This window comes from Dermacentor andersoni, chromosome 8 (genome assembly GCF_023375885.2).
Source record: "Dermacentor andersoni chromosome 8, qqDerAnde1_hic_scaffold, whole genome shotgun sequence".
In the NCBI taxonomy this organism is placed as follows: domain Eukaryota; kingdom Metazoa; phylum Arthropoda; class Arachnida; order Ixodida; family Ixodidae; genus Dermacentor; species Dermacentor andersoni.
Genome location: NC_092821.1, coordinates 69469942 through 69497917, shown reverse-complemented (window position 1 = coordinate 69497917; position 27976 = coordinate 69469942). Strand labels below are relative to the sequence as shown.

Below are 27976 nucleotides of genomic sequence, written 5' to 3'. Positions count from 1 at the left end.
CCTTCAACAGCTTATCCAACGCCCTGCCTAGTACGACCTAATCGTCAACGAACCCAAGTGTACGTTCGGCGTGCCTAATCTTGACTTTATTAGACATTACCTTGACCGCCGTGGCATTCGGCCGCTCCCTAACGAAGCGCAAGTCATTCGTGCCTTTGCTCAGCCCATTTCCGTACGTAAACAAATCGAGTTCCTGGGAGGGATCGCTTTCTATCGGTGTTTCATCCTCCGCTGTGCTCACATGATTCGTCCATTCACTCGTCCAGTAGAGTCCAACAACAACTCTACTCCCATCACGTGGCCTGAGAAAGCGTCCTGCTCATTCGAGGCTGCATATCATAGGGACTGCAAATAAAGATGGATACAGCGCCAGGGACCACACAAACGACACGGGCTAAAAAAAGTTACCGCCAGTGTCGTTTTTAGGTTCTCTTCCGCTGTCCCCGTCTTTATTTGCGGTCAATGTGATATGCAGTAAACACCAACTAGGCCAAACTGAAGTTCTTCTGAAGCATATCTTTCGAGGCTAACACACACCTAGCAGATGTCACCCTCCTTGTTCACCCAATACCTGACGCTCTGCTGTGTCTCATGAGAGACGCGTCAAATGTGACAGTTGGAGCAGCTTTACAGCGGTGCATTGACGGAACGTGGCAAACACTAGCGTTTATTTCACGCAAGCTCTCCTGCATCGAAATCAATTAAATCACTTTCCGCCATGAACTGCTGGCTGCCTACATGGCTGTGCGTCACTTCAGACATTTCGTCGAAGCTCGAAGTTTCTTCATCGCCACGGACAGCAAGCCGTTCAGGTGTGCCATCAAATCTGCCAGTAGCAAGTTATGACCGCGTGAAAGTCGTCACCTCGCTTATATAGCGGAATTCCCGACCGATGTGCGGCACGTGCAAGGACCTGGGAAGGCTCTGGGCGATGCGCTCTCTCGCCTAGCACTGTCCGTAACTTGCACTGCGTGACCAACAACTGTCGATTTCACCGCCCTAACATCAGCACAGCCACAGGACGTAGGCCACAGGCCCCTGGAAGGCATGGAAGGCAACCAAAGTCCCCTGGAAGGCTCGAGTTTCGTGAAGTTACCTGTCCATCCTCCAGTGTTCTCATTCCCTGCGATACGTCTAATGGCAATGCTACACCTCTTGTTCCCAGTGATTTCCGTCATGCTGTTTTCGACACTCTGCAAAGGCTCTTCTATCTTGGCATCCGTGCCATGCAAAACCTTATCACCTGGCGTCGACAAGGACCTCCGTGGGTGGACTTGCAGTTGTTTGGAATGATACCAATCGAAGGTGCATCGTCATACCTTGTTCACTTACAGTTCCTTCCCACCAATTGCGGAGCATTTCTACAAGGTACATTTTGACATTCTAGGACTGTGAACTCCACCAGTTGGAAACACCTATCTGCTGACGTGAATTGACCGCTTTACTAGATGGCCACAGGTTTTTCCCATTCCCGACATCAAAAGTGAAACGATCGGTAAAGCTTTCCTTTAAGGATGGAGGTCACGTTTCGTCGTTCCATCTACCATCACCAGCGATTGAGGCCGAAAGTTCGAGTCGTGCCTTCTCTAAAAGATCATGGCCTTGCTAGGAAGTTCGCAGATTCGCACGAACGTTTCCACCGGACATTGAGGCCATCCTTGAGGCCGCAACCCGACACGGTCAGCTGGACAGTTCACCGCTTCTTCTGTTGCTGAGCCTCAAAGCAACGTTAGAGCAGGGCATCAAGTGTACGCCTGCTTAGCTAATAAAGTGTGGTTGGTCACTCCGCCTTCCCGGAGTCCTGTTCGGCCCAACATCCATCTCGCCGTTTCCCGAGCCGTCCGCGTGTTTGGTGCAGTTGCGCTTCGTTCTGCGCAATCTTTGTGCCCCGCATCCTCGCCGATAACACCGTGGTTCCCCCTACATCCCTCCCGACTTCGAAACGGCGACACATTTGTTTGTCCGTCATGACGCAGCCTTTGGAGCGCCCATGTGATGGCCCTTATCACATCATCCGGCGCAGTGAGAAGTTCCATACGCTCTATTTTCACGGTCACCACGATTCCGTCGACTGACCGCCTAAAAGCAGCCATCATTGAAGACCCGCTGCCCCATACAATTCCTCACCACGCCATCCTTACGATCCCTATTGCCGCTACTTCGTTTCATTCTCCGACCCCTTCCAGGGCTACAACCAACGAGTGTTCTGTATTGTTCAGACTCACCGCCGAGTTTCACCGGGCTTCTTGACTAGCTGGGGGACTATGTAGCAGGACCAACGATACAACGCACCGCAAGACAGGACTACTGCCTTCGCCATCCGCGTTTCCCCGCGTCCAGGCTGAACACGCGCAGTGTCCGTGAGTGACTCTAAGGCGTGACTACAGCCAGCGCCTCTGACGTCGGCTCAGCAAGTTTACGCCTTGGAACAGTTGGGTTCACTCGTCGTGTAGCGTCGGAAGTCGCTGCCTCTTTTTGCGTCATTCTGATACAAGTTCCTGTTGTAGATATGTGTTTACATGTACTTACGCAATTGCATCACGTAAGCACATGCACGCTGCATCTACAGGTCAATTTAAACCGACAAAGTATTCTTTCGAAACTCCACATCCCTTAATGTAGTAGTAACAGGTTGCATGTTCAAGACATAACAAACTGAAGATTTTTTTTTTTTCGTACCGGAGCGGCGGCCCCTCGGCGTCAGGTCGCAGCTCTCAAAGTTTTTCGTTTATGCTTTTGTGCTTCAGCAAAAGTTCTTAGAAATTGCTAAGTTGGCTCTATGGCTTCTTGAGAATACAACGCAGTCCATATTAACGAAGAAAAATATAACTAGGCCATATCGTACGCCCTCAAAATTCATGAAATCACGGCAGGCTGTGTGGGAACATCAAACCATTTTTTTCTGGCTTAGCAATAATTTTGTCGCGGTTAGAGAGGCTCTGACTTTGTACAAGGATGGTTTACCTATAAATTTCAGATTAGTATCCTCCTTAGTGCACAATTTAGTCATGATGCGGAATGAGATATCGTAAAAGTATAATGGTTCTTTACCATGTACTCAAAGTTCAGTAAACACGCGGTCTTGTACCTCGCCCCACCGAAAGCACCCGCAGGCAGCTGGAATCGACGCCCGCTATTTGGTGCTTCGCTCTTCTGCTTGTAAATGCAGCGGCGTCTTTCGGTTTTCATTTCGGGACTAAACAGTAGCACTAAACAAATGGAAGTTAACACTATTGGGCCGCTCCGAAAATAACAGGCTTATGTGCCATATCATAAGAAGCCAACAAACACTGACACCAAGGACAACATAGGGAAATTACTTGTGCTTAATAAATGAAATAATGAAACGATAAATTCATGGAAATTAAAGTGGATGAAAAAACAACTTGCCGCAGGTGGGAACCGAACCCACAACCGTCGCATTTCGCGTGCGATGCTCTACCAATTGAGCTACCGCGGCGCTGTTTCCCCATCCACTTTCTTGGGTATCTATGTGTCCTAGTAGAACCCTGGGAGTGTTAGCCAGCGCCACCACTCACAGACCTTGGCGGCGGACGTGGAACGTCCTTTTATCCCGCAGGCGTCACGATAACGTGATCTTCTTGGGTGAAGGCAACCTTCGCATTTCGCGCGCGAAATGCGAAGGTTGTGGGTTCGGTTCCCACCTACGGCAAGTTGTTTTTTCATCCACTTTAATTTCTAATAACTTATTGTTTCATTATTTCATTTATTAAGCACAAGTAATTTCCCCTATGTTGTCCTTGGTGTCAGTGTTTGTTGGCTTCTTATGATATGACTAATAAAAATCGGGCCCCTCGGTTAACCATCTTTCTTCTCGTTTATTACATAACGAGGGTCTCGAATCCGGCTACATTGATGCCTTCAGGTAGCATATGTGGGTTTATTGACCAGTTGCCTTCACCCAAAAAGATAACGTTATCGTGACGCCTGCGGGATAAAGCACGTTCCACGTCCGCCGCCAAGCTCTGTGAGTGGTGGCGCTGGCTAACACTCCCAGGGTTCTGCTAGGACACATAAATACCCAAGAAAGTGGATGGGGAAACAGCGCCGCGGTAGCTCAATTGGTAGAGCATCGCGCGCGAAATGCGAAGGTTGTGGGTTCGGTTCCCACCTGCGGCAAGTTGTCTTTTCATCCACTTTAATTTCCATTAATTTATCGTTTCATTATTTCATTTATTAAGCACAAGTAATTTCCCCTATGTTGTCCTTGGTGTCAGTGTTTGTTGGCCTCTTATGATATGACAAATAAAAATCGGGCGCCTCCGTTAACCCCCTTTCTTGAGGTTTATGTGCAGTCGCACAAAACAGCGATCACCGCTAGCTTACCTGATTCGCCACGTGCTCTGCGCTCACGACGAGCCCGAAGCGCAGCTCGACGGCGGCGTGGCAGGCCAGCGTCCTGTCCAGCCAGTCACGCGGGGGTATGGGCAGCAGGTCCGCGTGCAGCTGCAAGAACCACAGGGCCAGCTGGTCTAGCAGGCGGCCGCGCATGCTCACCACCAGATCGCCGAGCGTCGACAGCAGCCTAGCGTTGTCGACGAACACCGTGTCGTAATCGCCAACGAGGACGCCTGTGCCGTTGAGCACGGACCGAAGCACTTTCTGCCATGTGGCGCCTGCGTGATTCGCCCGTGCGAGCACAGGAGGTCTCCTCGCTTGCGAGGCATGTGGCACTAATCGCAAGCACGGCGAATGCTTTTTTTTATGTTTCTGACGTTAGATTTCTAGTAAAAAAAAGCAAATATTGTTATTACAGGTTATAAAGATATTGATCTTGCCTGTTTTTGCCGGGTAGAGTTGCTGATGTGAAGTCTATGCGAATTATAAAACAGAAAATAAGAGCAAAACAGCACAACTACTATTAGATGCTCCGTAAACGATCTGTAATCAGCGCTGTATGAAAACGTGTATTATCAGTGGTCACTGATGCCTCCTGGGGCACACAGTTGCAGTCCACCGAGCTGTACATGGCTGGATGAGCAGTGAACGTGAGGCAACATATCCGAAGGGAGAGAAATTACATGGTTGCGTACCATCGGTTGGTATATAAGCTTTTGTGTAGTTGAGCTTGCAGCGCTGAATTACACTCATGGTAATAGAGCTGAATTGATCGTGTAGCGTCGAAACTACGAATTATGTCGTTGTAGTTGGGCCGATGAAGACGAGGTGTCAACGAAATGTCCATCCAGGCAAGTCCGCAGCTAGATCCTCCGCAATATCCCTTGCTCAAACGCACGCCGCTAAATCGTCCGCTGACGCGCGTCGTCATTCCTGAGCGTAGCGGCGACTTCGTATTATTGAACGAAAATACTGCTGACAGAAATTCTAAACTTATTCGCTGATCGCCTACGCCGGCTTCCCTCTACCTTCCACGGCTGCAGGCGAAGTAGTGCGAGCTATCGCTCCTAGGTGGCGCCGCCGTCCCGCAGCCGAGAGCGAAATTACCTTTGAAGACAGACTAAGGAACATAGATCAAAATAAATGGGCGACTAAAGTGCACAACTCTCTGTACCCAAAAAGCACGGACACAGACTGTAGAAAGAGGTCGAGAAATTTGGCAACCAGATGGGGAGTAAATGAAAGTGTAGGTAGGCAGGCAGGAGTAATTCCAATGAAAGTGAGAGAAGCAGAAACCGCATATTGGATGCAGAGGATGGAAGCTAAAAAGATCATGAAAAATTTACAAGAATGAGAACAAAAAGAGGGGGAAGTCTGCATAATAACACGAACTGCTTTGACATTTGAGGCTCCAGCTCACTGCCTAAGGACAAAAAACGTACCGGAGCAAATATCTGCAATTAGGTGAGGTAGGATGCAGCAAAAATCCGAAGATCACTCAGCACATCCTAATGGAATGCGAAGGGGTGCACCTCGCGAAGCGAGAGCAGTAGGTAACGTACAACTTCTAGAAGCACTTGTATTTAAAATAGACGGAAGTATCAGCCGGTCAGCAGTCGAGATACGCAAGAGACGGTTACAGTATTGACGGGGAAAAAATCAGTGCCATTCCGCTATATGAATAACGATGTCCAGCAAACCTGTGAACGTGGGCCCCTTAACGGCGAACTGCACCTCCACCGCGGGTTGCAGGGCAGGAAACCGGAAACTCGCCTCTGGTTAACCTCCCTACCTTTTCCTGCCCCTTTCTCTCCGCCGCGGGTCGGCCAGGCATTGTACTATCGTCGGGATCGACCCACGTATGGGGAGTGCTTAACGCCTGCTTCACCTCCGCTGCGGGTCGCCCTAGTACTGCACTATCCTTGGGATTGGCGCACGCATGAAAAATTATCGGTCTATGTCCGCGGAGACGAGATCCGCCAGAACCTAGCCATTAACAGCTTCGCTGCAAAAATAAAGCATAGAAGATCGGATCGACCGGATCAATCACAGGCGTAGGCAGCGGTACAAGGCAGATACAGACCCAAGTGAAAATTTGCAACTGGGAATGCAACTGGTTCCAGTTCAACTTGTTAATGGAACAATTCCCAGTTGGTCCCCATTGCAACTGGTCCCAACTGATCCCCATTGCAACTGGTCCCAACTGATCCCCATTGCAACTGGTCCCAGTTGGTACCCATTGCAACTGGTCCCAGTTGGTACCCATAGCAACTGGTCCCAGTTCGGCCACACCGGAAGAGGTTCCAGTTCCTGTTGCAACTGGTATCGATTAAGCTATAGGAATAGTGAGCCATGGCCAGCAGGAACAACCGGTAAACATTTACATACATATGAGATTCAAGCTGGCCATAGCTTGTATGCATCTTTCTGGTTGCCATTGGATGTCACAAAGAACCAGCCAGTTCAGTGAACTTTATGCAGCCGAAGCAGCGTAGTGTTAAACTTGACATTTATTAGAACACTTGCACCGTGTGTTCAGCAATAGAACATCTTGAATTCTCCCTTGAAGTCGCGACACACGTTTACACATTTCGTAGGTCTTCCGCATCACCATCTGAAAGAAATATTAATATGTGCATTCATTAAAAATGCAATCACTACTCCATACAAGCAATTCTACCAAAAATATCGCTTCTACTTCGTACAGATACTAGTGTATGAGTAGTTCTGCTAGACATACTATAGCGTGACCTCATGTAAAGCCAGAACTACCCTTGAGTAGAAGCTATTGGCCACATAACGAGTACGCAATGACAAATAACTCCTCTTTAGCAGTAATTGCGGCTTTTAGTATGAGTAAATCTCTGACACAATTGACTGCTGAGCTAGCCGTGTTATATATCAAGAACCTCGAAAGAGACATTTTTCTCATCAAGTATTCAGAAGTGTGAGGTCCTATTTCATGTGCCCTTGTAAGCGATCAATGTTTTGAGCAAATTTGAATGCTTACGTAAGTAAAAACAAGTTTCATTATGAGCACGCCTTCATCGAATGTGCCTGCAAGAGTGGGCAGAGCTGCATGTACACACAAGTGTTCATTATTTGTCATATTTACAAGTGAAGCGAAAATCTTGCGCTGCAATCTTTTTCATTCAGACCATGCTTTATCCGAAGCTCATGCTTATGAATTCTACATCACTAACACTATAAGCAGAGTTTGTGCTCTGATCTTTTCTAATAAAAAATTCAGGCGTATAACGTGTGAGCTGTCTCATGTTTTGTAGCTCTTGTTCAACACCATCTCATCTTTATGCTTAGATATGGCTCTAATATGCCAGAGCTTTTTTTTATTTTACCTGCCTTAATGGAACCTACATCCGGAACAAGTTTGGGAATACGCACTTGCAATGCAAGCACACCCTTTATGCGCTTCTGTTACATGTTAGTGCTACAGATGCGCGCTAGTATACGCTTCGTATTTCCATGCGCTACAGAAAGCACAAGTCTTGCACGACACTGGTTCATACTGAGACATGTACTGGTTTATCCTTTTCTCGGGGACTGCACTCACCCGTTAGCATGATTGGAACTTACTCGAACGTTATCGTTGATTCTATTTGTTGTGTATGTGTGTTCTCTCCGAACCCACAATAATCACATTGTATGCGCGACACGAATTGTGTAGTACTTTCTGGAAGTAATGCAGGCACCATCGATTACGCTGCAACGTTTGGCGAGTGATGTAAAAGAAAACAACGCGTTTTACTCGGAGATAATGGGGCTCAAAAACAAGCACCAAACCCGCAAGCATTGATGTGTACAAACCTCGCATAGTGGAGCACTTGAGTCAATAACACTGTGCTGCGGTATTTACACCTTTGTGATTAAGAACCACTTGCACTCGAAACATAAAATAAGTATATAATTACCTCCAAATGGCAGAATAAAGACTTGGGAAAAGTTCGCACGTCAATCCACACACGATGTGCCCACAAAGCCAGTTAGTGTTAAAAACAGGTGGCATCCGTTGGCCTGTAGTCATGCCGTCTTCCAAAGGTGAAAATGTCCAACACTAATACTGCATAAATGAGGTTACGTCAGCAATGACACCACAGGTTCCTCTTGAAAAACCTTTACAACCGCACACGCCTCGCTCGACCAGCTTGCTGTCAATATGGCTGCCGAAATAGCCGTCACGTTTCCAGTTTCTTCTTTATGATGCAGTTTCTCGCTATTAATAAAGATGACATTGTTTATGTGAGGGAGCAATTTTGCTTTACTTTTATTTCATATGGTTTCAATTGCTTGCCATATTATTATTATTTCTTGAGCCATAGAGTTTTGAGCCCATCATGACAAGATACGCAACTAATGTTCTTTTTTTGTTTAATGGCGGCTGTTGTGGTCATGGACCCGCAGTTCATTCTCGTAAGCGTGCGTTATGTAGCTGTATGCGTTGGGGACCATTTTCATTTCTATTTTATCCTAAGGAAGTAAATACCAGTTGTTTCCACTAAATACCATTCAGCTCACTAGCGCTTAGCTAGACAATGACATCAGCGGAAGAAAGCTGGTGCAACATTACCATAACACCGCGGTGTCGGTCAGGCGCGCAGGGGAGTGTCATATGACGAACCTGGACAACTAAATATTAGGGCCACCCTGCACAAATTTATGACGCTGAAACTGAAGCACGCGTACGTGTCAAGGCAATGTGCTCCATATTTCAGCAACAGGATCTGCATGATTCAGTTATCCATATAAATAAATCTTGTGTCGGATAAAACCTATCTCTAATGTTGCACTCGTTGTAGCATTATATCACTTAAATCATGTATTTATGTTAACAGTTGTACGAGTACTTATCAAGATAACTACCAGTTCCTACTATGCAACTGGCCAAACTTCCAGTTGGAACCACTTGCTTCCAGTACAGCTGCTTCAAATGGTCCCAGTTGGATCCCAAATGGGACCATTTCCTCTTAGTACAACTGGTGATGGTTCCGATTGAATCCCAACTGGAACCAGTTGCTGTCCAGTTGGTTTCAAACTAGGACCGATTGGCCTGTAACTGGCACCAGATGGTTTCTTACTCGAACCAGTTGGTCCCAGTCAATGCCAGTTGGAACCAGTTGGATTCCAGTTGAATATTTCCCCCTGGGTCTGTATACAAGAATGCTAGAAGGAAAAGCATTCATAGCATACCAGAGTCTCTGAAGCAGGCTAGGCGACGATCTTTCCGCGCTCCGTTTGAAAGGAGATACAAAAAAAAAAAAATTCAAATACATGGAGTTTGAGCTATTCGACGAGACGGCAGCAGCAGGCGGCAGCCACGGTCAGCAAGAGAGGCGCATGGGTAATTCGCAAAGCAAGCTTCCTCTTAAAAAACTCCAAAAAACCGGCGACGGTCGTTTAAGTCTGAAGGCCCTTTAGTATTGTGGCTTCATGAAAAAAAAAAAAACATGGTTTGTTGTTTAGCGTATCTTTTAGCGCGTCTGCCTGGCCGTGCACATCTGCTCAAGGGCCACAAAGCAGGATGTGCATCAATGTTTTATTAAACAACGCAGCACGATCGCGCAAAAAAACCGTCCTGCGACATACAGTGAAGCTTCCAAGTAAACACCCGCCGGCAAGACCACTTGTCAAGGCCGTTTTGTAGTCGAACGGCTTCCGAAATATGGCACTACATATCGCTCAGCAAGAATCTGCGCTCGGGGGTCGCGTGGCCTTGGCTCTGCTGCACCGAACCGATGAAACTGAGTAATGTGACAGAAATGTAAGGGTACGTCCTCACTTGCGGAAATAACCTTTCACGTTGAGTGAAAGGTTCTTTCGCGGCAAGAATCCTCTGCCGCGCGAGGATGGCTCCCGAAGCCATTTTTTTCGCGGCGCCGCATTTCCGCAAACCCGAGCGAGCCAATCACAGGCACCGAAATCGCCACGTGTGCGGTGAGGTCAATGCTCTCACCGGCGTGCACGACCGGCGCGCGTGCCGTGTCCCAGCAGCCAGGGAGGAACGACTGTAACGCGCGGGAATCCGCCTTTTGCGACGCCTAAGTGCGCATGCGCAGTGCCCTAGCGGCTGAGGACAAAAGCAATTTGGCAGGCGCACAGCAGGACGCGTCTCTCTCCTCCGAGTGAGTGGAGTAAGGCCGTTCCAAGCGCTGCACTTGTCAGTGGAATAGGGCGCCAGCCCTTTCTCTTTCTCTTACAGACCGGCACATCCGTGTCTTGCCATTCTACGCGGTTTACCCCGACGTATATCGGGACGACGCCTGCTCCTCCTGCAGGCAGACCTCGACTCTTGCACGCATGCTCCGGGAGTGCGGGTAGAGACACCCCAAGGTCAGCAAAAAGGAGTGGGACTCGCGTTCGCGTAGCCTCGCTCTAGACAAGCAAACCCTGGCTGTCCGGCGTGCCCGTGACCGGGCCGGTGGGCTAGACCTTCCAGTACCGACGTGGCACTAGCCGGCTTCGCGACGAGTTAATTCTCCGCCGGAACTCCAATGAAGTTCTTTCACTCACTTGTCAACCGCGCCATTCTCGCTGCCACGCGCACAACGCCTTTCGAACTTTATTTCCATCGAAATTCGGCGCGATGCTAATTTCGTGTCTCGTTTACGGCTGCACCTCCTGTAACCATCCCAGCAGGGCAATGCGGATTTTCTGATTTCCGCCGGCGAAACGCGATCGACAGCGCCGTGAAGCCTCAATTAGGGCTGCACTTTGTGACAGGTATGTATAGGCATATGCAGTTTACCTCTCTGTTTTTGTCATTACTGACTCATACGAATAATCTAGACGAAGACGCAAATGTATGTTTGAGCTAGCGAAACAAACTATGTCCGAGCTCGCGCGACCTGGTTGAGTGAAACGTGAAGTGTCTATTTTTTTTCTGTCGTCTCTGTGCGTCCTTCGCTAGAAATCCCGTCATTTCGCAACTTCACACCGTGCGCACTTGCCGCTTTATAAACGCTCAGCGAATGCTCGTGATGTCGGCCTAGTTATCCGGCTGAGCCAAGCTCGCCTGCACTGCCGCCCTAACGTGGGAAACAGCGTGCACTGTGGAAGTAGCCGATAGTGCTAGTTAGCAATCGTTGCTAGTTGTTGCCGACAAGAATGGCGAAACGACAAGTAATATTTCCCTGCAGAAGGCATTTATGTTCGTTTAGCGAATCGGGATGTAGTACGGTATGTACTAGGCTCATTTTCCTGTCCAGCTTCTTCTGTAGTCGAGTGACGCTTCTTGTTCTGTAATTGACACATTTCAGGGTCGTCTTCGCTGTCGCCCAGACATCTGAACTTCATACTGACACGTGTACTCGTTTATCTTTTCCGGGTGACCGCTTTTCACCGTCAAACAAATGTTATCGCTCAGCGCGGGACACGCCCATGTGTATCGGAAGTTTCTAGAATATTATCGGTCGTTCTAGCCGCTGTGTGTCGTGGCCGAACCTTGTGTAATCGGACTGCATGTATGCGCGACGCGAATGGAGTAGAACTTTCTGCAAGACACGCGGGCACCAGCGATTACTCTCGAACCTTCGATGGCTCATGCATAAAAGCCGACGCGCTTGCCCCAAAGAAAAAAATTTCGACAAGAGCGGATACTCCCATACAGCCTAGCGGCCGAATTTACTGTTGCGCACCAGGCGGATGGCATTAACACCTTCCCGTTTTGGTTTTGGCCGCAAGCATTTTGAACGCCAGTTGGTGCACGCCAGGCCGGCATTTATTTTTTTTTTCGCTTCTACTGCTGAACCACGCGTGGCCTTGGCGCGGAATGGTTTCCGTTATTTAGTGAAAATGATTACGGACGATCTTTACAAGCCTCCACCGAATCTGTGTCAGTGCAATTTCATAAATACGCAAGACGTCTTCTGAAATAAAAGGTTTATTTTGCTCTATATAAATGCTCGTTCCGGGCTTTTTGTGCATTCAGCCAAAGTTGTGGCACCAGGTAAGCAGCAGTCCTTGCGGTACGAAGCTACACCGGATGCCATCAGCTGAAAAAATAAAAGTAAATTACAAGCATGTATAATTTTGGTACATTGGCATAACAGGAATATTGCGCGTAGAGGCTAAACGTGGGTAAGTGGCGAGTGAGCGAGATTACAGATATATTCACTTGTACAGTACTCACTGATTGAAACAGGACATTCGGAGCGCGTGCGTGGCCGTCTCTACATGCAGCGCCGCTAGTGGGTGCCCACAGAACCAAAGTGCTGCGTTGTGGTATAGCGCGAGGGGGAGAACATCCACGAAACACAATTGCTCCTTCCGGTCGCCTACGAGCCGGCCTGCGGTTTAACACACTGCCAGTGTGGCGCTGCAAGGCTTGCGCACCTTCGTGTGACGACCGAAATGGCTCGACGGTGCGCGCCTGCGCGAGCAGACGACGCTCTCGTTACACGCGCTTTGGCGATGCGGCACGCATGCTGTGCGAGCAAGACACGATTATTCAGCTACGAGATTGCGCCTTACGTGCCTTCGTAGACATGACAAACATCTGCACAAAAGAATAGCTTATGTAGTGCGAACACCTGTGGAGTAGCCGACGAGAAACTGCCTTCTTTATTTCAGCCTCGAAATCCTAACTCCCGGCATTGTTGGTCGTACTGACGTCAGCAGAAGCCGAGCCACAGTAAGTTACATATGGCGAACGCAAGACGCGCCTCCGTTTCAGACACGAGCAGCAATGCCAGGCATACCCATCTCGGAACAGATGCAGATTGTGACTGTCTGCAGCAGGTTTAACGTAGCAACAAATCGCCGATATGACCGGATGCCCCCGCTCGTCGGTGAGCAGGATTGTGCGGGCTTTCAGGATGGATGCTCGCTTGACAAATCTGCCCAGAGGACACCGACCGAAGGTGACGACCGACTCTGACGACGGGCGTATAGTTGAAGCAGCGAGACGAAACCCGAAGATGACGGCGAAAGAAATACGAAACGACCTCGGGCTCGCAGCCAGCACACAAGTACGTGAGCGCCTTCACATGGGTGGCCTTCGTAATTGTGTGGCGGCGATTAAGCCCTTCATCTCTTCAGAAAACAGGATAAAAAGCCTGCTGTTTGCACAGGAGCAACGGTCCTGGACAGTGGAAGAGTGGCAGAATGTCATTTTTACGGATTAGAGCACGTTCCCATCAAAATGGGACCAGCAGCAGCGAGTGTGGAGGACACGAAGCACGAGTAGGTGGACTCCTTGACAAATTCGAGGGTTACACAGCTTCTCTAAAAAAATCCGCCAACGTTTATCTTTCTTTACATTCCCGTAGCGCATGATAGATAGGATAGATGGTATGTGGCGGCTACGTATGCGTTTTCATCAAAAAGTACATTTCATATTCCGTGCACTCCGCTACCGCGAGAAGAGAGCGCACGCCGAAAAACTTTTCACCGGCGCCTTGTTTCGTGCGTTGGACACAAGCAGTCCGTAGAAATGGTCACAAAAGGCAGTGCATTCTGCCAACATTAAAGAGCAGGACCCCCTATCGTCGCGGTTATCAATCGCAGTGAAGTAAAATAATGTCTTCGGTTCTTTCCGCTTTCTTCACCCAGGTTCGACGGCCCCATCTGCATCGTCTTGCAAGCAGCGGTCGATGAAGCGTCAACGTGTGGGGGTGTATTTCAAAGACGGCTTGGGTCCGCTTGTACGCCTGGACGACCGCTTTAATGACGCAGAACTACTTAGAACTTCTCGACACCGTCCTTATGCCGTACGCCCTGGATGGCCCATTTAAGGACGGCTTGTTTTACTTCCAGCACGACCGGGGCCCAGTTCACACCGCAGCACCCGTGACTCGCCTGCTGGAAGAGACAGTTGTGTGATGGTGTTGAACTGGCCTCCGCAAGGCGGGGACATGAATAATATTGAGAATGTATGGGCTGAAATAAAGAATGCTCTGTCTATTCGGCCGCTCCACAGGTGTTCTTCGGACAACCTGTGGGCGACTGTTAAAGAATAGCTAGCGCGTTCTTTGTGCGATAGCCTCTACGAAAGCTTGCCACGCACAATGGCCGCCGCATTCGCTGCTAGGGGCGAACCAACAAAATACTGAGACTTCGTTTAAATGTTGCACAAGGGCAGGCCTGTGACTGCTTCTTTCATTTTTTGTCGTTACAAAACGGACGAAAGAAACTTTCTTTTCTTTTGTGCAAGTGTTGATCATGCCTACGAAGGCACGTACGGCGCTATCTCGTAGCTGAATCTTGTGTCTGACTTGCACAGCATGCGTGCCGCATCGCCAAAACCTGTAACGAGAGCACTGCCCGCAAAACGGACAATGCGCACCGCCGAACCATTTCGGTCGGCACACGAAGGCGCGCAAGCCTTGCAGCGTCACGCAGGCAGCGTGGTAAAGCACAGGCCGACTGGTTGGCCACCGGAAGGAGCAATTCTGCTTTGTAGATGTTCTCCCCCTCGCGGTAAAGCACAGTGCAGCAGCTTGGTTGCATAAGCATTCACGGGCGGCGCTGCAAGTAGCGGCGGCCACGCGCTCCTAATGTTTCAATTCAATCCGCGAGTATAGTGTACATACATTTCGTAGCAAATAGACTGATCCCAAACAACGTCATAATATCTGGAGAAAACATCCGATTTTCAAGCATGCCTCCCTTTTCGGGCATTATTTCTTGCACTTGAAGAGCACAAATACACGGGTGACTGCGCGTTTCCAAAACAACTTGGCCTCAGTCGACGCGACGGTACGGTACGCCAAGTACACAGCGGTGGCTACAACACAGGCTCTCAGCCAGACAATGTTACACGCTCGCAGAAAGCCTTCTAGTCGCACTTGAGACCAATTCGTGGGTGCAAAGCCTGTTTTCAGCAGCTCTGAAGACAGAAATGTCACGTTCTTGAGCTCCTCGGCAGCATCTTTTACGCGTCTTGCCAGCGCAAGCAACACACTCCCGTGTTACTCTCGGCAGTCGCTCGGCGCGTTTTCGACAAGCGTGAGTGCCGAAATTAGGTATATGTTGTTGCTGGGCCATAAAAAGCGTCACAAACTCGTCCTACTAAAATTCAGTACACGCAGAACTATAACCACGGCAGGCTTGCTTTCTTGCTAACAGCTTCACAACCACAGGCGCGGCGAGCATGCCTCAAAAGTACCCCAAAAAGTTAAATGAACTACAATAATTTTAGGGGTCAGAGAATGTGTCACGAACTTCTTTCTCCCAGTAAGATTTAGTACACGCGAAACTGCGCCACACAGCCGAGCTGCTTTTCGCTAACTGCGCCGCTACGCCGAGCGCGGCCACTGGGCTTGATCACTTCTCGTCATCACACCCTTTTTTTTAAAAAAAGCACGCTTTCGCGAACTCTGTCCCAGGGAACGTCGTCGAAGGCAGACGGCGGGCACGGCCGCTCCATGACGCAGGAGCGGAGCACATCGAATACGGGACATTTTGTCTTCGTACCATTGCAACCCGGTGGGTACTGTACAAGTGAAACATATGCGGGCAACAGCGCAAACAGACGACCACTAGAAGGAAGCACCCCAAAAAGTAGCAAAATTAGTTACCATAATGTCCGGGGTCAGAGAAAGCGCCAAAACTTGTTCCGGTAAGATTCAGTTCACGCGAAACTGCGTCACACGCCCGAGGTGCTTTTCGTGACAAAGCCCGGTGCGGCGGGCGTGCCCAAGAACTACAGAAATAAGTTAGAAAAATGCTTGGGCTCATAGAAGGCGTCAAAAACATCTCCCAGTACGCGTAATTAACTCAAATTACCTAGGCCTGGACGGCGGAGCTGTTTTTCGGTAACTGCCTCACTAGATAGGTTCAGTTTTGTGCAGTACTGTAAGCCTAAATGTCCTTTAAGTGCGCCGCAGACTGTCAAACAAAATTCCTCACCTTGCTGTAGTCCAGTAGTGCAGCGGTGCCGTGCCGAAACGCAGACGGAATGCAAGAGAACGACGGGAGCCCCAAAAAACGGGCTGCATCCGTAACAGACCGGTCGCCGAGCACGCGAGCTTCACATGCGCAGCCGGCCTCGCTCGCTCCTGCGGCATGTCTGGCGCATGACGTATGCACGCGCGTCTGGCGTGTCGCTAGCTTGTTGTACGCTTGATAAAAAATCCAGCGGCTGTGCTTGTTGCTAGGCAACGCAAGAACAATGAGTCGCGAAGTTCGTTCATACGCAAAGCTTTTTAGTTTTAGCGGGAAAGACTAAAAAAACGTAAAACGTTGTCTGCAAGTTCACTTCACGTTCTTTTTTTCGGATGCTCGCGTCAACTAACGGATGGAGTTGACGCTAGGCGTGACGTGTTTCCGCTTGCCAGTTTTTGCCGAGTGTCCCCTCTTGTTGAATTTCTTTATGCTTGACCCGCAGATCAGATTTCGACGATAGCCGACTGTATTCGTCGAGCTTTAAGTGTAGCCTGTTTTTGTGGGCACAGGTCCGGCCAATAAACGTTAGTTTCGTCATTCACAGTATTGCTACTGTGTTCTTTGCTGTCACTACTACGCGACAATACCAACGCTGTTTGTGTACACGCACCAGTTCAAAAAAAAAAAAAAAAAAAAGACGCGGTCGATCGCTATGTTCGTACCAAGGAGCGTCCTTAGTGGATTACGGGCGCCCCACAAACAGGGGGCATCACCGATTTTCGTAATTCTCACCATTTGTTTTTTCCTTTTTGTAGATGTAGTAGATGTAGGGACACTTTATGTGGGTAAATAACGTGTGCAACTTGGCATTCTGTTGGCCTCTCCACTGCCTGTGTATGTATGTACGCCTAGCACATGGCACGCCATAAAGAAAGACATGCAGTGTTGAAACGTGATAATCGCTTTAAGAACTACACCTCATGCCCTATTCGAGTCGTGTTTTTGTGCGTACTCATACTGTTCTATTATTTATTCATTTTACGCCTCAGGCGCAGCGGTTTCAGGCCAAGGAGGAGCGTGTTCTCTTGTTCTTGTCGCCACTGCTGCTGCCATTGTAGTATTCCTGTTTTTCTTTTTCTGTGGGTGTGTTTTCCTTGCAAACATGCCACTTTCAGACGACGATGCAAGTCCAGGTTGTAAGGAAAGTTGTGAAAAAGAGCTGGTGTGCGGAGAATGTTCCTTTATGTACCATTTCGTTAACTGCTCAGGGGTAACAGAATCAACTTACAAATCAAAAAGCGAAGCATGGCGGAAGGGTTGGCATTGCCAAACATGTAAGATAGCTAAGCCGAGAGGTAGCCAAAGCAACAAAACAAAAGAAGAACAAGATGCAGACATAGCGATTGTGCTTCAAGGTATTCATGCAAAACTAGAAAGCCTCATGACACTAAAGGACACAGTAGAAGAAATTGAGCACGCAGTGGAAGTGATGTCAGACAAATATGACGAAGTTCTGGTACGCATGCGCAATCATGACAAAGAAATATCGCATCTAAAAAAACGAGTCGAATCAATTGAATCTCAAGACCGCGCAACTGAAAAACGACAGATAACTCAAGATCTAAACAACCTTGAATGGCAAAGCAGAAAACTAAATCTTGAGTTCCATGGCATACCCGTCAGTGAAAACGAAGACTTATTGTCAAAAATCAATGAAGCGGCAGCGGAGCTTGACATTCCAGAAATAACTAAATACGACATTGTTGCTTTGCACAGACTTCCAGCACATAAAGATAAGATACCAGGTATCATAGCACATTTTGCAAGACAGGATATGAAGGCTCAGTTGTTACGAAAAAAAAACAGAACTAAACCAGTCAAAATTGATTTGCTACATTCAGGAAAATTTGACGAAAAACAGCAGGGTATTGCTTGAGGTAACCAGGCAATGGGCTAAAGTGCACGATTTCAAATACGCCTGGCATCGGAACGGCAAAGTTTTTGTCCGCCAGAAAGATGGAACAACAGTACATCATGTAACATGCAAGGAGGACTTAGCCAAGATTAAATAGACTTAAGCTTCTTTTTTCCTTTCCCTATTATGGCTTCATACAAAGATTAGATTACACCATCCGAATTTCAAGATGTTTGTGGTCTGGAATATGCCAGTTCACTTAAGCTGTTTCACCTCAATGCCCAGTCAGCTAAGAAAAAATCCGCTCAGTTCGAAATTTTGTTCAGCAACCTTGATTTTGCTTTTGACATCATTATGCTTACGGAGACGTGGTACACAGAAGAAGCTAATGCATTATGCTTACCCTCCACAACGCCTATTTGGTGAACCGAACTACCTCTCGTGGAGGAGGTGTGGCAATGATGGTGAAGAAACATCTTGTCTGTGACCAAGTGCGGAATTTTTCTTGTGTGCATGAAGACTATGAAATCCTATGTTTGAGGGTCGACAAAAAACTATAAAGCGTAGTATACCGGCCTCCGAGCGGAAATGTGGAAAACTTTTTGGTATTTCTAGATTATTTGTTTACTTTTGCAAATGAAAATAAGCTATCTGTGATCATCGGCGGAGATATTAACATTAATATGCTTGGCGATCTGCCCGCAAAACGGGAATTTGAACAATTAATTAAAGCCTATGGATGTATGAATGTAATTAATAAGCCTACCAGAATTACTCCCACATCTTCTTCGTTGCTGGATATGTTTATAACCAACTTGCATACATCTAATATGAAGGCTGGAATTATGTACACACATATAAGTGAACACTTCGGCATATATATGTGTTTAGATAAACATATGCGTAAAACGAAACACACACAGCAATACTTTCAATGGACATTTTCAAATTACAAATTTCTTGTGTAGATTGGCGTATTGTGCTGAACGAGACAGATGCTGAAAGTGCCTTTAATAGCTTTCTGAGTCTGTTTTTAGATGTATATAATAAATGTTTTCCCAAAAAAGTCTTTTCGAAGCCAAAGAAGATACGTAAGCCATGGATTACAAAAGAACTTCTCAGACAGATTGACATTACAGAGAAACTGTATGCAAAATTCATGGCTACACGCGACCTAGATGTATTAAAGACGTTTAAAGTATTCCGCAATAAATAAACGAAGGAGATTAGAGCTGCCAGAAATGATTACATTTGCAATTTCAGAGTTCTGCAGGAAAGACAAACGAAATATGGGAAAAACTAAATACAGTTCTAAATCGCCACAAGAACTTTAGCTTTGTTACAAAGATTGAACGTAACAATGAAGAGATCACAGGCGCTCGTTTAGCGGATGAAATTACCAATACTTTGTTGATATTAAACTAGAACGTCCGACTGAAGGAGCACTCGATTATATCAGAACTAAAAACCAGGAATCCCTTTTTTTTTTAGTCCTGTAATCGAGCCTGATGTAATTTCGGCCTTCCGAGGACTAAATAACAGTAAAAGCAGCGACGCAGACGGTATAAAAGTTGCACCTGTCAAACATGTAATAGAACTAATTTCACCGTGCCTAACGCACATATTTAATCTGTGTTTTTTAGAGGGAGTGTTTCCAAAACGATTCCAGGTTGCTAGGGTGAGAGTGCTCTATAAAAAAGGCGATAAGACTGACATCGGAAACTACAGACCCGTGTCCATACTCCCTATTTTTTCTAAAGGGCTGGAAAAAGTAATTTACGCCAAAATAATGAATTTCTGCGATAAATACGGTATACTTTCCCAGTCACAATTTGGCTTCCGTAAACACAGGTCGACGGAACAGGCTTTGCTGGAGCAGAAAGAATTTATTTTAAACGCCTTTGAAAAAAACGAAGTAGCCTTGGGAGTTTTTGTAGACTTCACAAAAGCGTTTGATTTTCTTAAACATTCGATCTTACTCAAAAAGTTAGATGCATATGGAATCCGTGGTAATGCACTAGCACTTTTAGCATCTTATTTAGAAAATCGACAACAATATGTCTACCTCAATGGTTTGATAATGATGATATGTGGTGTTTAATGGCGCAAGGGCCAGGTTTGGCCAAAGAGCGCCATGAAAAGTGGTAATGTTGAAGATGTTTTATCGAAGATGTGACTTGGCTGTAAAGTGGCCTAAAAATAGTTGCTGTAAAGTGCGTAAAATCTACGTGCAATAAAATTATGGCGATGATTAATGACGAATAGTATGAACGTTAAAATCCATCGTAGGAGAATGATGCAAAATAGAAAATATATAAGATAGTAAAATTACTTGGAGCACTGCTGCCTCGCCAGAGCCCTTGAAACACAAGGGCCTGGAGGCATGTGCTATACGAAAGAGCTATCACAGCGGCATCCTCTGAAGCGAGGACCCGCTATGAACATGTGGGGCTAACAACATGCAAGACAACATCTTTCAGAAAACTTAGAACTGCGTTGGTGTCAAATAAAGGTTCTGGGCCGAGTAGCATTACGGGATGTAGGGGGATATGCTGCCGGTATGCCAGAGAAAAATGTTTCCTTCTCTCAGATTCGGCTGCCCGACACTCCAGGAGGACGTGGAGGACGGTCAGCCTCTCCCCGCATCTACCGCAGGTTGGAGGATCATTTTCAGTGAGTAAAAAGTTATGCGTGCCAAATGTGTGTCCTATTCTGAGGCGACAGAATAGGACATCTGTTCGCCGTGATTTTGTTACGGAGGGCCAAGAACCTAACTGTGGCTTTATCAAGTGCAGTTTGTTATTTACTTCTGCGTCCCATATACGTTGCCAGTGGTTTCGCAGTTTCCTTCTTAAGAAAGGCTTCCGGTCTGTGACAGGGACCGAAGCAGTAGGATTAACTGTATGCAATGAAATTGATGTGGCCATCTGGTCCACTAGAACGTTACCCTGGTTGCCCCTATGGCCAGGCACGCAGCATATAATCACATGCTGGTTAGATACATATGCTTTACATAACACGGAATAGAGTTCAATTATAACAGGATTTTTGTGCTTACAGAACGATATCAAAGCCTTCACAACACTTAGGGAGTCCGTAAAAATAACTGATTTTTTGAGTTTTGATTTCCTTATATGCTTCACGGTCGACAATATTGCGTAGGCCTCAGCCGTAAAGATACTAGTTTCCGGATGCAGTACGTCGGATTCCGAGAAGGATGAACCGACGGCTGCATAGGACACCCCGTCGTGTGACTTCGATGCGTCTGTGTAGAACTCCGTGCAGGAGTGTTTGTGCTGGAGTTCCCGGAAATGCATTTGGATTTCAATGTCTGAAGCGTGCTTTGTAACTTGAGTGAAAGATGTGTCGCATTGTATCAGCTGCCACTCCCAAGGAGGTAGCAGCTTGGCTGGATGCATTAGGCGGAGCTCGAGGAGCGGAACATGCATTTCTTCACTAAGCTCCCTCACACGCAGCGAGAAAGGCTGTCTTACAGAGGGACGATTGCAAAAGAGTGTAGCATATGTCATATCATTAACGGTATTAAAACACAGATGTTGAGGATTTGAGTGGACTTTCAGAAAATATGTTTGGCTGATGTATGTTCTTTGCAGATGAAGTGACCACTCATTTGATTCTACATATAGACTTTGTATGGGACTCGTTCTGAAAGCGCCAGTGGCCAGTCGGATTCCTAGATGGTGGACTGGGTCCAGCATATTTAGCGCGCTCGGGGCGGCAGAGGTATATACTACAGCACCATAATCCAATCGAGACCGAATGAGGCTCTTGTATAGGTTCATTAAACACTTCCTGTCACTACCCCATGTAGTCTGGGTTAGAAGTTTCATTAAGCTCATTGTTTTTAGACATTCTTCTTTCAGATATTTAATGTGTGGAATGAAAGTGAGTCTGTTGTCAAGTATAATACCCAGGAATTTGTGCTCTTTGTTGACAGGTATTTGGTGTTCACACAGTTCTAAGGACGGATCCGGAAACAGGCCTCTCTTTCTTGTAAAAAGAACACAAGAGCTTTTGTGAGGGTTGATTTTAAAACCGTTTTTGTCTGCCCACTTGGAAATCTTGTTCAAGCCCTGCTGCACCTGTCTCTCGCATACTGAGAGGTCACAAGATTTGAAACCGATTTGAATGTCGTCAACGTAGACAGAATAAAGAATGGCAGGTGGTAGCGAAGCACGAAGCGTGTTCATCTTCACGATGAAGAGCGTACAACTCAGCACGCCTCCCTGTGGTACACCTGTTTCTTGTGTGCAAGGTCGCGACAATACGTTGCCGATTCACTCGGAAAATGCGATTCAGCAAATAGCTTTCAATTATTTTCAGCATATTGCCACAGATGCCCATTTCCGACAAGTCTCGCAAGATGCCGTAGCGCCATGTTGTGTCATATGCCTTCTCCATGTCAAGGAATATTGACATGAAAATCTGCTTATGTACAAATGCGTCCCGAATATATCCTTCAATGCGTACAAGGTGAACGGCTGTCGACCGGCCTTCTCTGAAGCCACACTGATAGGGATCAAGTATATTGTTGAGTTCAAGGAAATGTATGAGTCTGCGATTTATAATTTCTTCAAAAAACTTACACAGGCAACTTGTAAGAGCTATCGGACGATAGCTTGCCGCCATGGATGGGTCTTTCCCCTGCTTCAAAACAGGGACCACAATTGCTTCTTTCCATGCAGTTGGAAAGTATCCTGCAGCCCAAATAGTGTTGAAAATTGTGAGTAGTGTAACTTGGGTGTCATTGTGTAGGTTTTTGATCATTTCGTACATGATTCTGTCAGAACCCGGTGCGGAGCTCTTGCATGATCTCAAGGCAGCTCTGAACTCGGCAATACTAAAAGGACAGTTGTATGGTTCATTCTTTCGACATTTTCTTATGAGTGGCTTACATTCCTCTATTTGTTTGTATTTGAGAAAGGATTCTGAATAATTTCTTGGACATGACACGCTCTCAAAGTGCTCCCCAAGTGAGTCTGCCTGATCTTGCAGTGTATCGCCCTGTGTATTTACCAGAGGGAGTGAGTACGTTGGTCGACCTCTCATTCTATTTACCCGGTTCCAGACTTTGGCCTCATCTGTAAACGAGTTAATACTCGATAAAAAGTTCTGCCAACTTTCTCTTCTGGCCTGCCTGCGGGTTCTCCTGCCTTGAGATTTTACTTTCTTAAATTTATAAGATTCTCTGCAGTGGGGGAAGCGCGTAGCAGCCCCCATGCTTTGTTCTGTTTCTTACGAGCGATCCTTCATTCGTCGTTCCACCACGGGACACGCCGTCTGCATGCCAAGCCACTTCCTTCAGATATGCATTTAGATGCGGCATCTATTATGAACGCTGTAAAATACTCCACAGTCGCATCAATTTCCAAAGAAGACATATCAGCCCATGAGATGCTAGATAGAGTTCGAAATTTCTCCCAGTCGGCTGTATCTATCTTCCACCTAGGAGCTTGTGGGGGAAATTCATTTTCTTTAGATTTTCTTAGCAGTACGGGGAAGTGATCGCTCCCGTAAGGATTGCTCGTAACTTCCCATTTCAGTTCGGGCAGTATAGACGCGGAAACTATACTAAGATCTATTGACGAAAAGGTTCTGTTTGCAAGAGAGTAATATGTAGGTTCCTTCTTATTGAGAAGGCACGCTCCAGAAGAAAAAAGGAAATGTTCAACGAGACGACCTCGCGTATCGATGCGAGAGTCTCCCCACAAGCTGCTGTGTGCATTGAAATTGCCAAGAACAGCATAAGGTTCTGGCAATTCATCTATGAAGGACTGAAATTCAGGTTTGTTTAATTTGTAATGTGGCGGTATATAAATCGAACAAATAGTGATGAGTTCGTTTTGCAGGACAACTCGAACCGCCACTGCTTCGAGGGCCGTTCGTAGCTCTAAACGTTGACACGCCATGCTTTTTTGAATTACAACGGCAACACCGCCCGATGATGCGATAGCATCATCGCGATCTTTGCGAAAAGTAACGTGCTGTCGAAGAAAGCTTGTGTGTTTTGGTTTTAAGTTTGTTTCCTGTAAACACAGCACTTTTGGATTGTGTTTGTGGATGAGTTCTTGCAAATCATCAAGGTTTTTAAGAAGACCTCTGATGTTCCATTGAATGATTTGTGTATCCATATTTAAAATAAATTGGTGCTGTATTTACGGAAACGGAAGGAATGCCTTAGATTACAGAGCCCTTTCGAGGCCCTGTAATAGGGGTTTTGTTCTTTCTGGAGCGTTCGAGGGAGCCTCGCCGCTCCTTAGGCGCTTGGTGCGCCTTGAGGACAGGTGTAGTGTCCATTGCCTCTTGTGAGGCGCCGGACACGTGCTCTTGCGAGCGAGATGTTTCCCGAGAGAGTCCCGCCTTGGAGGGCAAGACTCCTGCGCCCACCAGCCCGGAGGTCGATGGGGCTCCCTGAGGGATCTGGCTGAGCCGGCTGTTGCCAGCGCTGGAAGGGGCCGGGGAGGTTGGGGCAGCCTCGGCTGCGCCCACCTTCGGGGTCGATGGCCCCGTCTGCTGTGTTGGCGTAGCAGCGTTAGCTGCAGCCGCCGAGGGGGCGGATGGCGTCACTGCCGCCTCACTGGGTGTGGGTCGGACAGCCGCCGGAGACCGTTGTGGCGCTGCCCCCTGACGCGCCACATCGGCAAAGGTTTTCTTGGGCAGGTATGCTACCCGCCTGTGTGCCTCTTTGAACGATATATTTTCCTTAACCTTAATTGCCACAATTTCCTTTTCTTTTTTCCACGATGGGCAGGACCGCGAGTACGCGGCGTGCTCCCCATCACAGTTCACACAGTGGAGAGAGAAGTTTCACATGTTTCAGATACGTGTTCGTGGGCACTGCACTTCGCACAGGTCTGGCGGCCTCGGCAGTTCTGTGAGCTGTGGCCGAATCGCTGGCACTTCAAGCATCGTAGGGGATTTGGGATGTACGGTCTCACTCGGATTTTCGCATACCCTGTCTCGATAGTGTCGGGTAGGTTGCTTGAGCCAAATGTAAGTATTAGGTGCATTGTATTCATTTCTTTTCCGTCACGTCTTATTTTAATTCTCTTAACATTGATCACGTTCTGATCATTCCAGCCCAATAGAAGTTCAGCTTCAGATAATTCGAGCAGATCAGCATCCGATACAACGCCACGGGTAGTATTCATGGTACTGTGTGGGGTCACTGTGTTTGGAACACCCCCAAAAGATACAAGCTTGGACAGTTTTTCATATTGTTTCTGGTCGCGGAGCTCTAGGAGAAGATCTCCGCTAGCCATTTTCGATGCTTTGTATCCGGGACCGAAAACTTCCGTCAGAGATTTCGAGACAACGAAAAGTGAAATCTTTCTCACCGTCTTCTCAGGCTTATCAGAGTGGATGACATGAAAGCGGGGAAAGTTCTGTGTACGATTGCCAAAAAGCTTAAAGACATCTTCGGTGCGCCCTCGTTTCTGAGGGCGATCAGGAAGTTTGGGGAAAGAAGTTTCCATGAAATATATAAAACTTCGGCAACAGCGCCGACCGCCCACCACGGAGCCCAACGAGGGGACGCGGCAGAGCTTGCATGCAAGTCTGCACGACGCCAGTCGTACGCCGCCACTATAACCAAATATGGTGTACCCAAGGTTGGATAGCCACACAGGGTTAACCCTTGCCGCCAAGAAGAAGGAAGTAAATAGAAGAGAGAAGGAGACAGGAAAGGTGGAAAGTAAGAGAAAGTCGAAGGCTGGAGGGAGAGAGAGACAGGAAAAGGCGACTACCGATTTCCCCCGGGTGGGTCAGTCCGGGGGTGCCGTCTACGTGAAGCAGAGGCCAAAGAAGTGTGTTGCCTCCGCCGAGGGGCCTTAAAGGTCCAAACACCCGGCATCGGCTCAACCCCCAGGATCCCCCTTTCCCCGGACACGGCTAAGCCGCACACGGCTACACGCTGGAGGGTCCAACCCTCGTGTGCTCGGGTACGTGGTGTCGCAACGCACCAAACGCCTGCTTGCGTCAATGGTTTCTCTTCCGATAAAAAAACAATAACATCAGGAGTACCTCAGGGAAGTATCCTTGGACCACTTTTATTTAATATCTATTTGAATTACATATGTATTAATTCGAACGTTAATCATATCATTTATGCCGATAACACGACTATGCTTTTCTCAGCTGCATGTCCGAATGACTTAATTTCTGAAGCAAATAGCTCACTATCGCTTTTGAATGAGTGGTCAAGTGCTAATGCATTAAAAATAAACACGGCCAAGACGAAAGCCATACTTTTCCGTCCGAGGAATAAGAGCGTTTTTATAAATACAGATCTTTTTTTACGCGATTCAAAAATAGAAATACTCCGCGCATTCAAAACCCTTGGCGTTGTGTTCAACGAGAACTTAACGTAGGAAGACCACGTGGAACATGTTGTTTCTAAGATTTCAAGTGTCGTAGGAGCTACGTACATTAATGAAAAGATACTGCCTGTGCAGGTCAAGGTTATTCTTTATAATACATTATTTCACTCTCACATTAATTATGCACATTTAGTTTGGGGAACTACGGCTGTTACACATTTACGTAAAATTCTTACAATGCAAAAAAGAATGTTGCGACATGTTCTCGGTGTTCCTCGAGATCACCCATCTCTGCCTTTGTTTGAAAAGTTGGAAATTATGAAAATTACTCACATGTATCGATACCGTCTGTGTTTAACATATAAAAAGGATGTGAAAGAAAACGTAAACTTTCTCTCAGCTTTAGCTTCTCGGTCAAAGAAAGCTCCTTTATACGATACACGTAGTAGGGAAATTTGGAACGTAGCGACGTGTAGAACTACCTATGGACAGCTAATGATGAAAAGAAAACTGCCAGAATTATTAAATTTTTGTCACAGACACGCTATACAACTAGAACATACATCAAAACAACAATTAAATGTGTTCTTTTCTGCCTAAGTTGTATTTCCCTGAACATTGTTCTCGTTTGTATAAATTGGTATGCATATCAAATTTCTGTTTGTCTTCTGGCGTGCTTCCTGAACTCTTTTTTTTTCATTGTGAAATTTAGTGATTATTGTTCATGATATACCATTATGCAGATGTTAATAAGCCGTTGTTGTGTGTATGGTGTTTACATATGTATTCCAGCAGTGTCCTGTAAACGTAATGTCATTACTACAGTTACATGTTCACACGTTTGGGAATGTGCATATTTATACGCCACAAAGATGCTTGTAGTTATAGGTATTATTTTTGTACAATCAAAACATATGTTTTTATTTCTTGTCGATAGCTGAACTGTCTGCCTTTATGGAATGTATTCTTTTTTCTTTGGGGGGGGCGGGAACTAGTCAAGCTGTCTGTTTCAGCTTTTTTTTCCCCTTACCTCCCCCATCACGTCGACGGAAAAAAATAAAAGTTATTATGTAAAGCGTTGTCGAAGCTCCTTCTTCCAGCCGTTGGTCACGCTAAAGAAACCTCCGGGTACAAAGCATTCACCAGCGGGCTCGATGGTTAGCGGACGATGACAAAATATGACGGCGCGTGCACGTTGTTTCGGTCTTGTCTCACACGCTGCTTGTTCGGTCGCGAGTCTCGCGTGGGGAGGCTGTCGCGGCGCGCAGCAGCGCCTGCCAGATTGTTTCTCGTGGCCACCGCACGATGGCGCCAAAATGCATCGCATAAGGTGCATTCTCGCGGGCTCCCGAAGCATCTCGAGAGAGCGCGAGAACTCTCGCCTTCCCGCCGCTCCCCGCGAATGCGCAGTGGTATGGCCTTCGAAACCCGCCGCGCGTAATGTAGCGACTCTCTCCTCGTGGCGGCGCTTTCCTCCTCTATTCTCCTCGGCCACCGGCTGCGCACGGCACGCTTTTTCTCCTGG

General features: G+C 47.2%; 1 protein-coding gene and 1 long non-coding RNA gene across 2 annotated transcripts in view; both read right to left on the bottom strand.

The window, feature by feature from the left end:
* The window catches only part of LOC126538815 (neprilysin-2-like), a 110952-nt gene that overhangs the window by 69533 nt on the left and 13443 nt on the right, over positions 1-27976 (bottom strand). Inside the window, exon 3 of the mRNA XM_055075008.2 lies at positions 4348-4637. Coding sequence (XP_054930983.2) covers positions 4348-4637 — 290 coding nt within the window. The remainder of the gene's footprint in view (positions 1-4347; positions 4638-27976) is intronic.
* Positions 12238-16427, bottom strand: LOC140212895 (uncharacterized). The gene is made up of 2 exons (XR_011889868.1): positions 16222-16427; positions 12238-12365 (listed from the first exon to the last, which is right to left on the bottom strand). It is a non-coding gene; the product is annotated as an uncharacterized lncRNA (long non-coding RNA).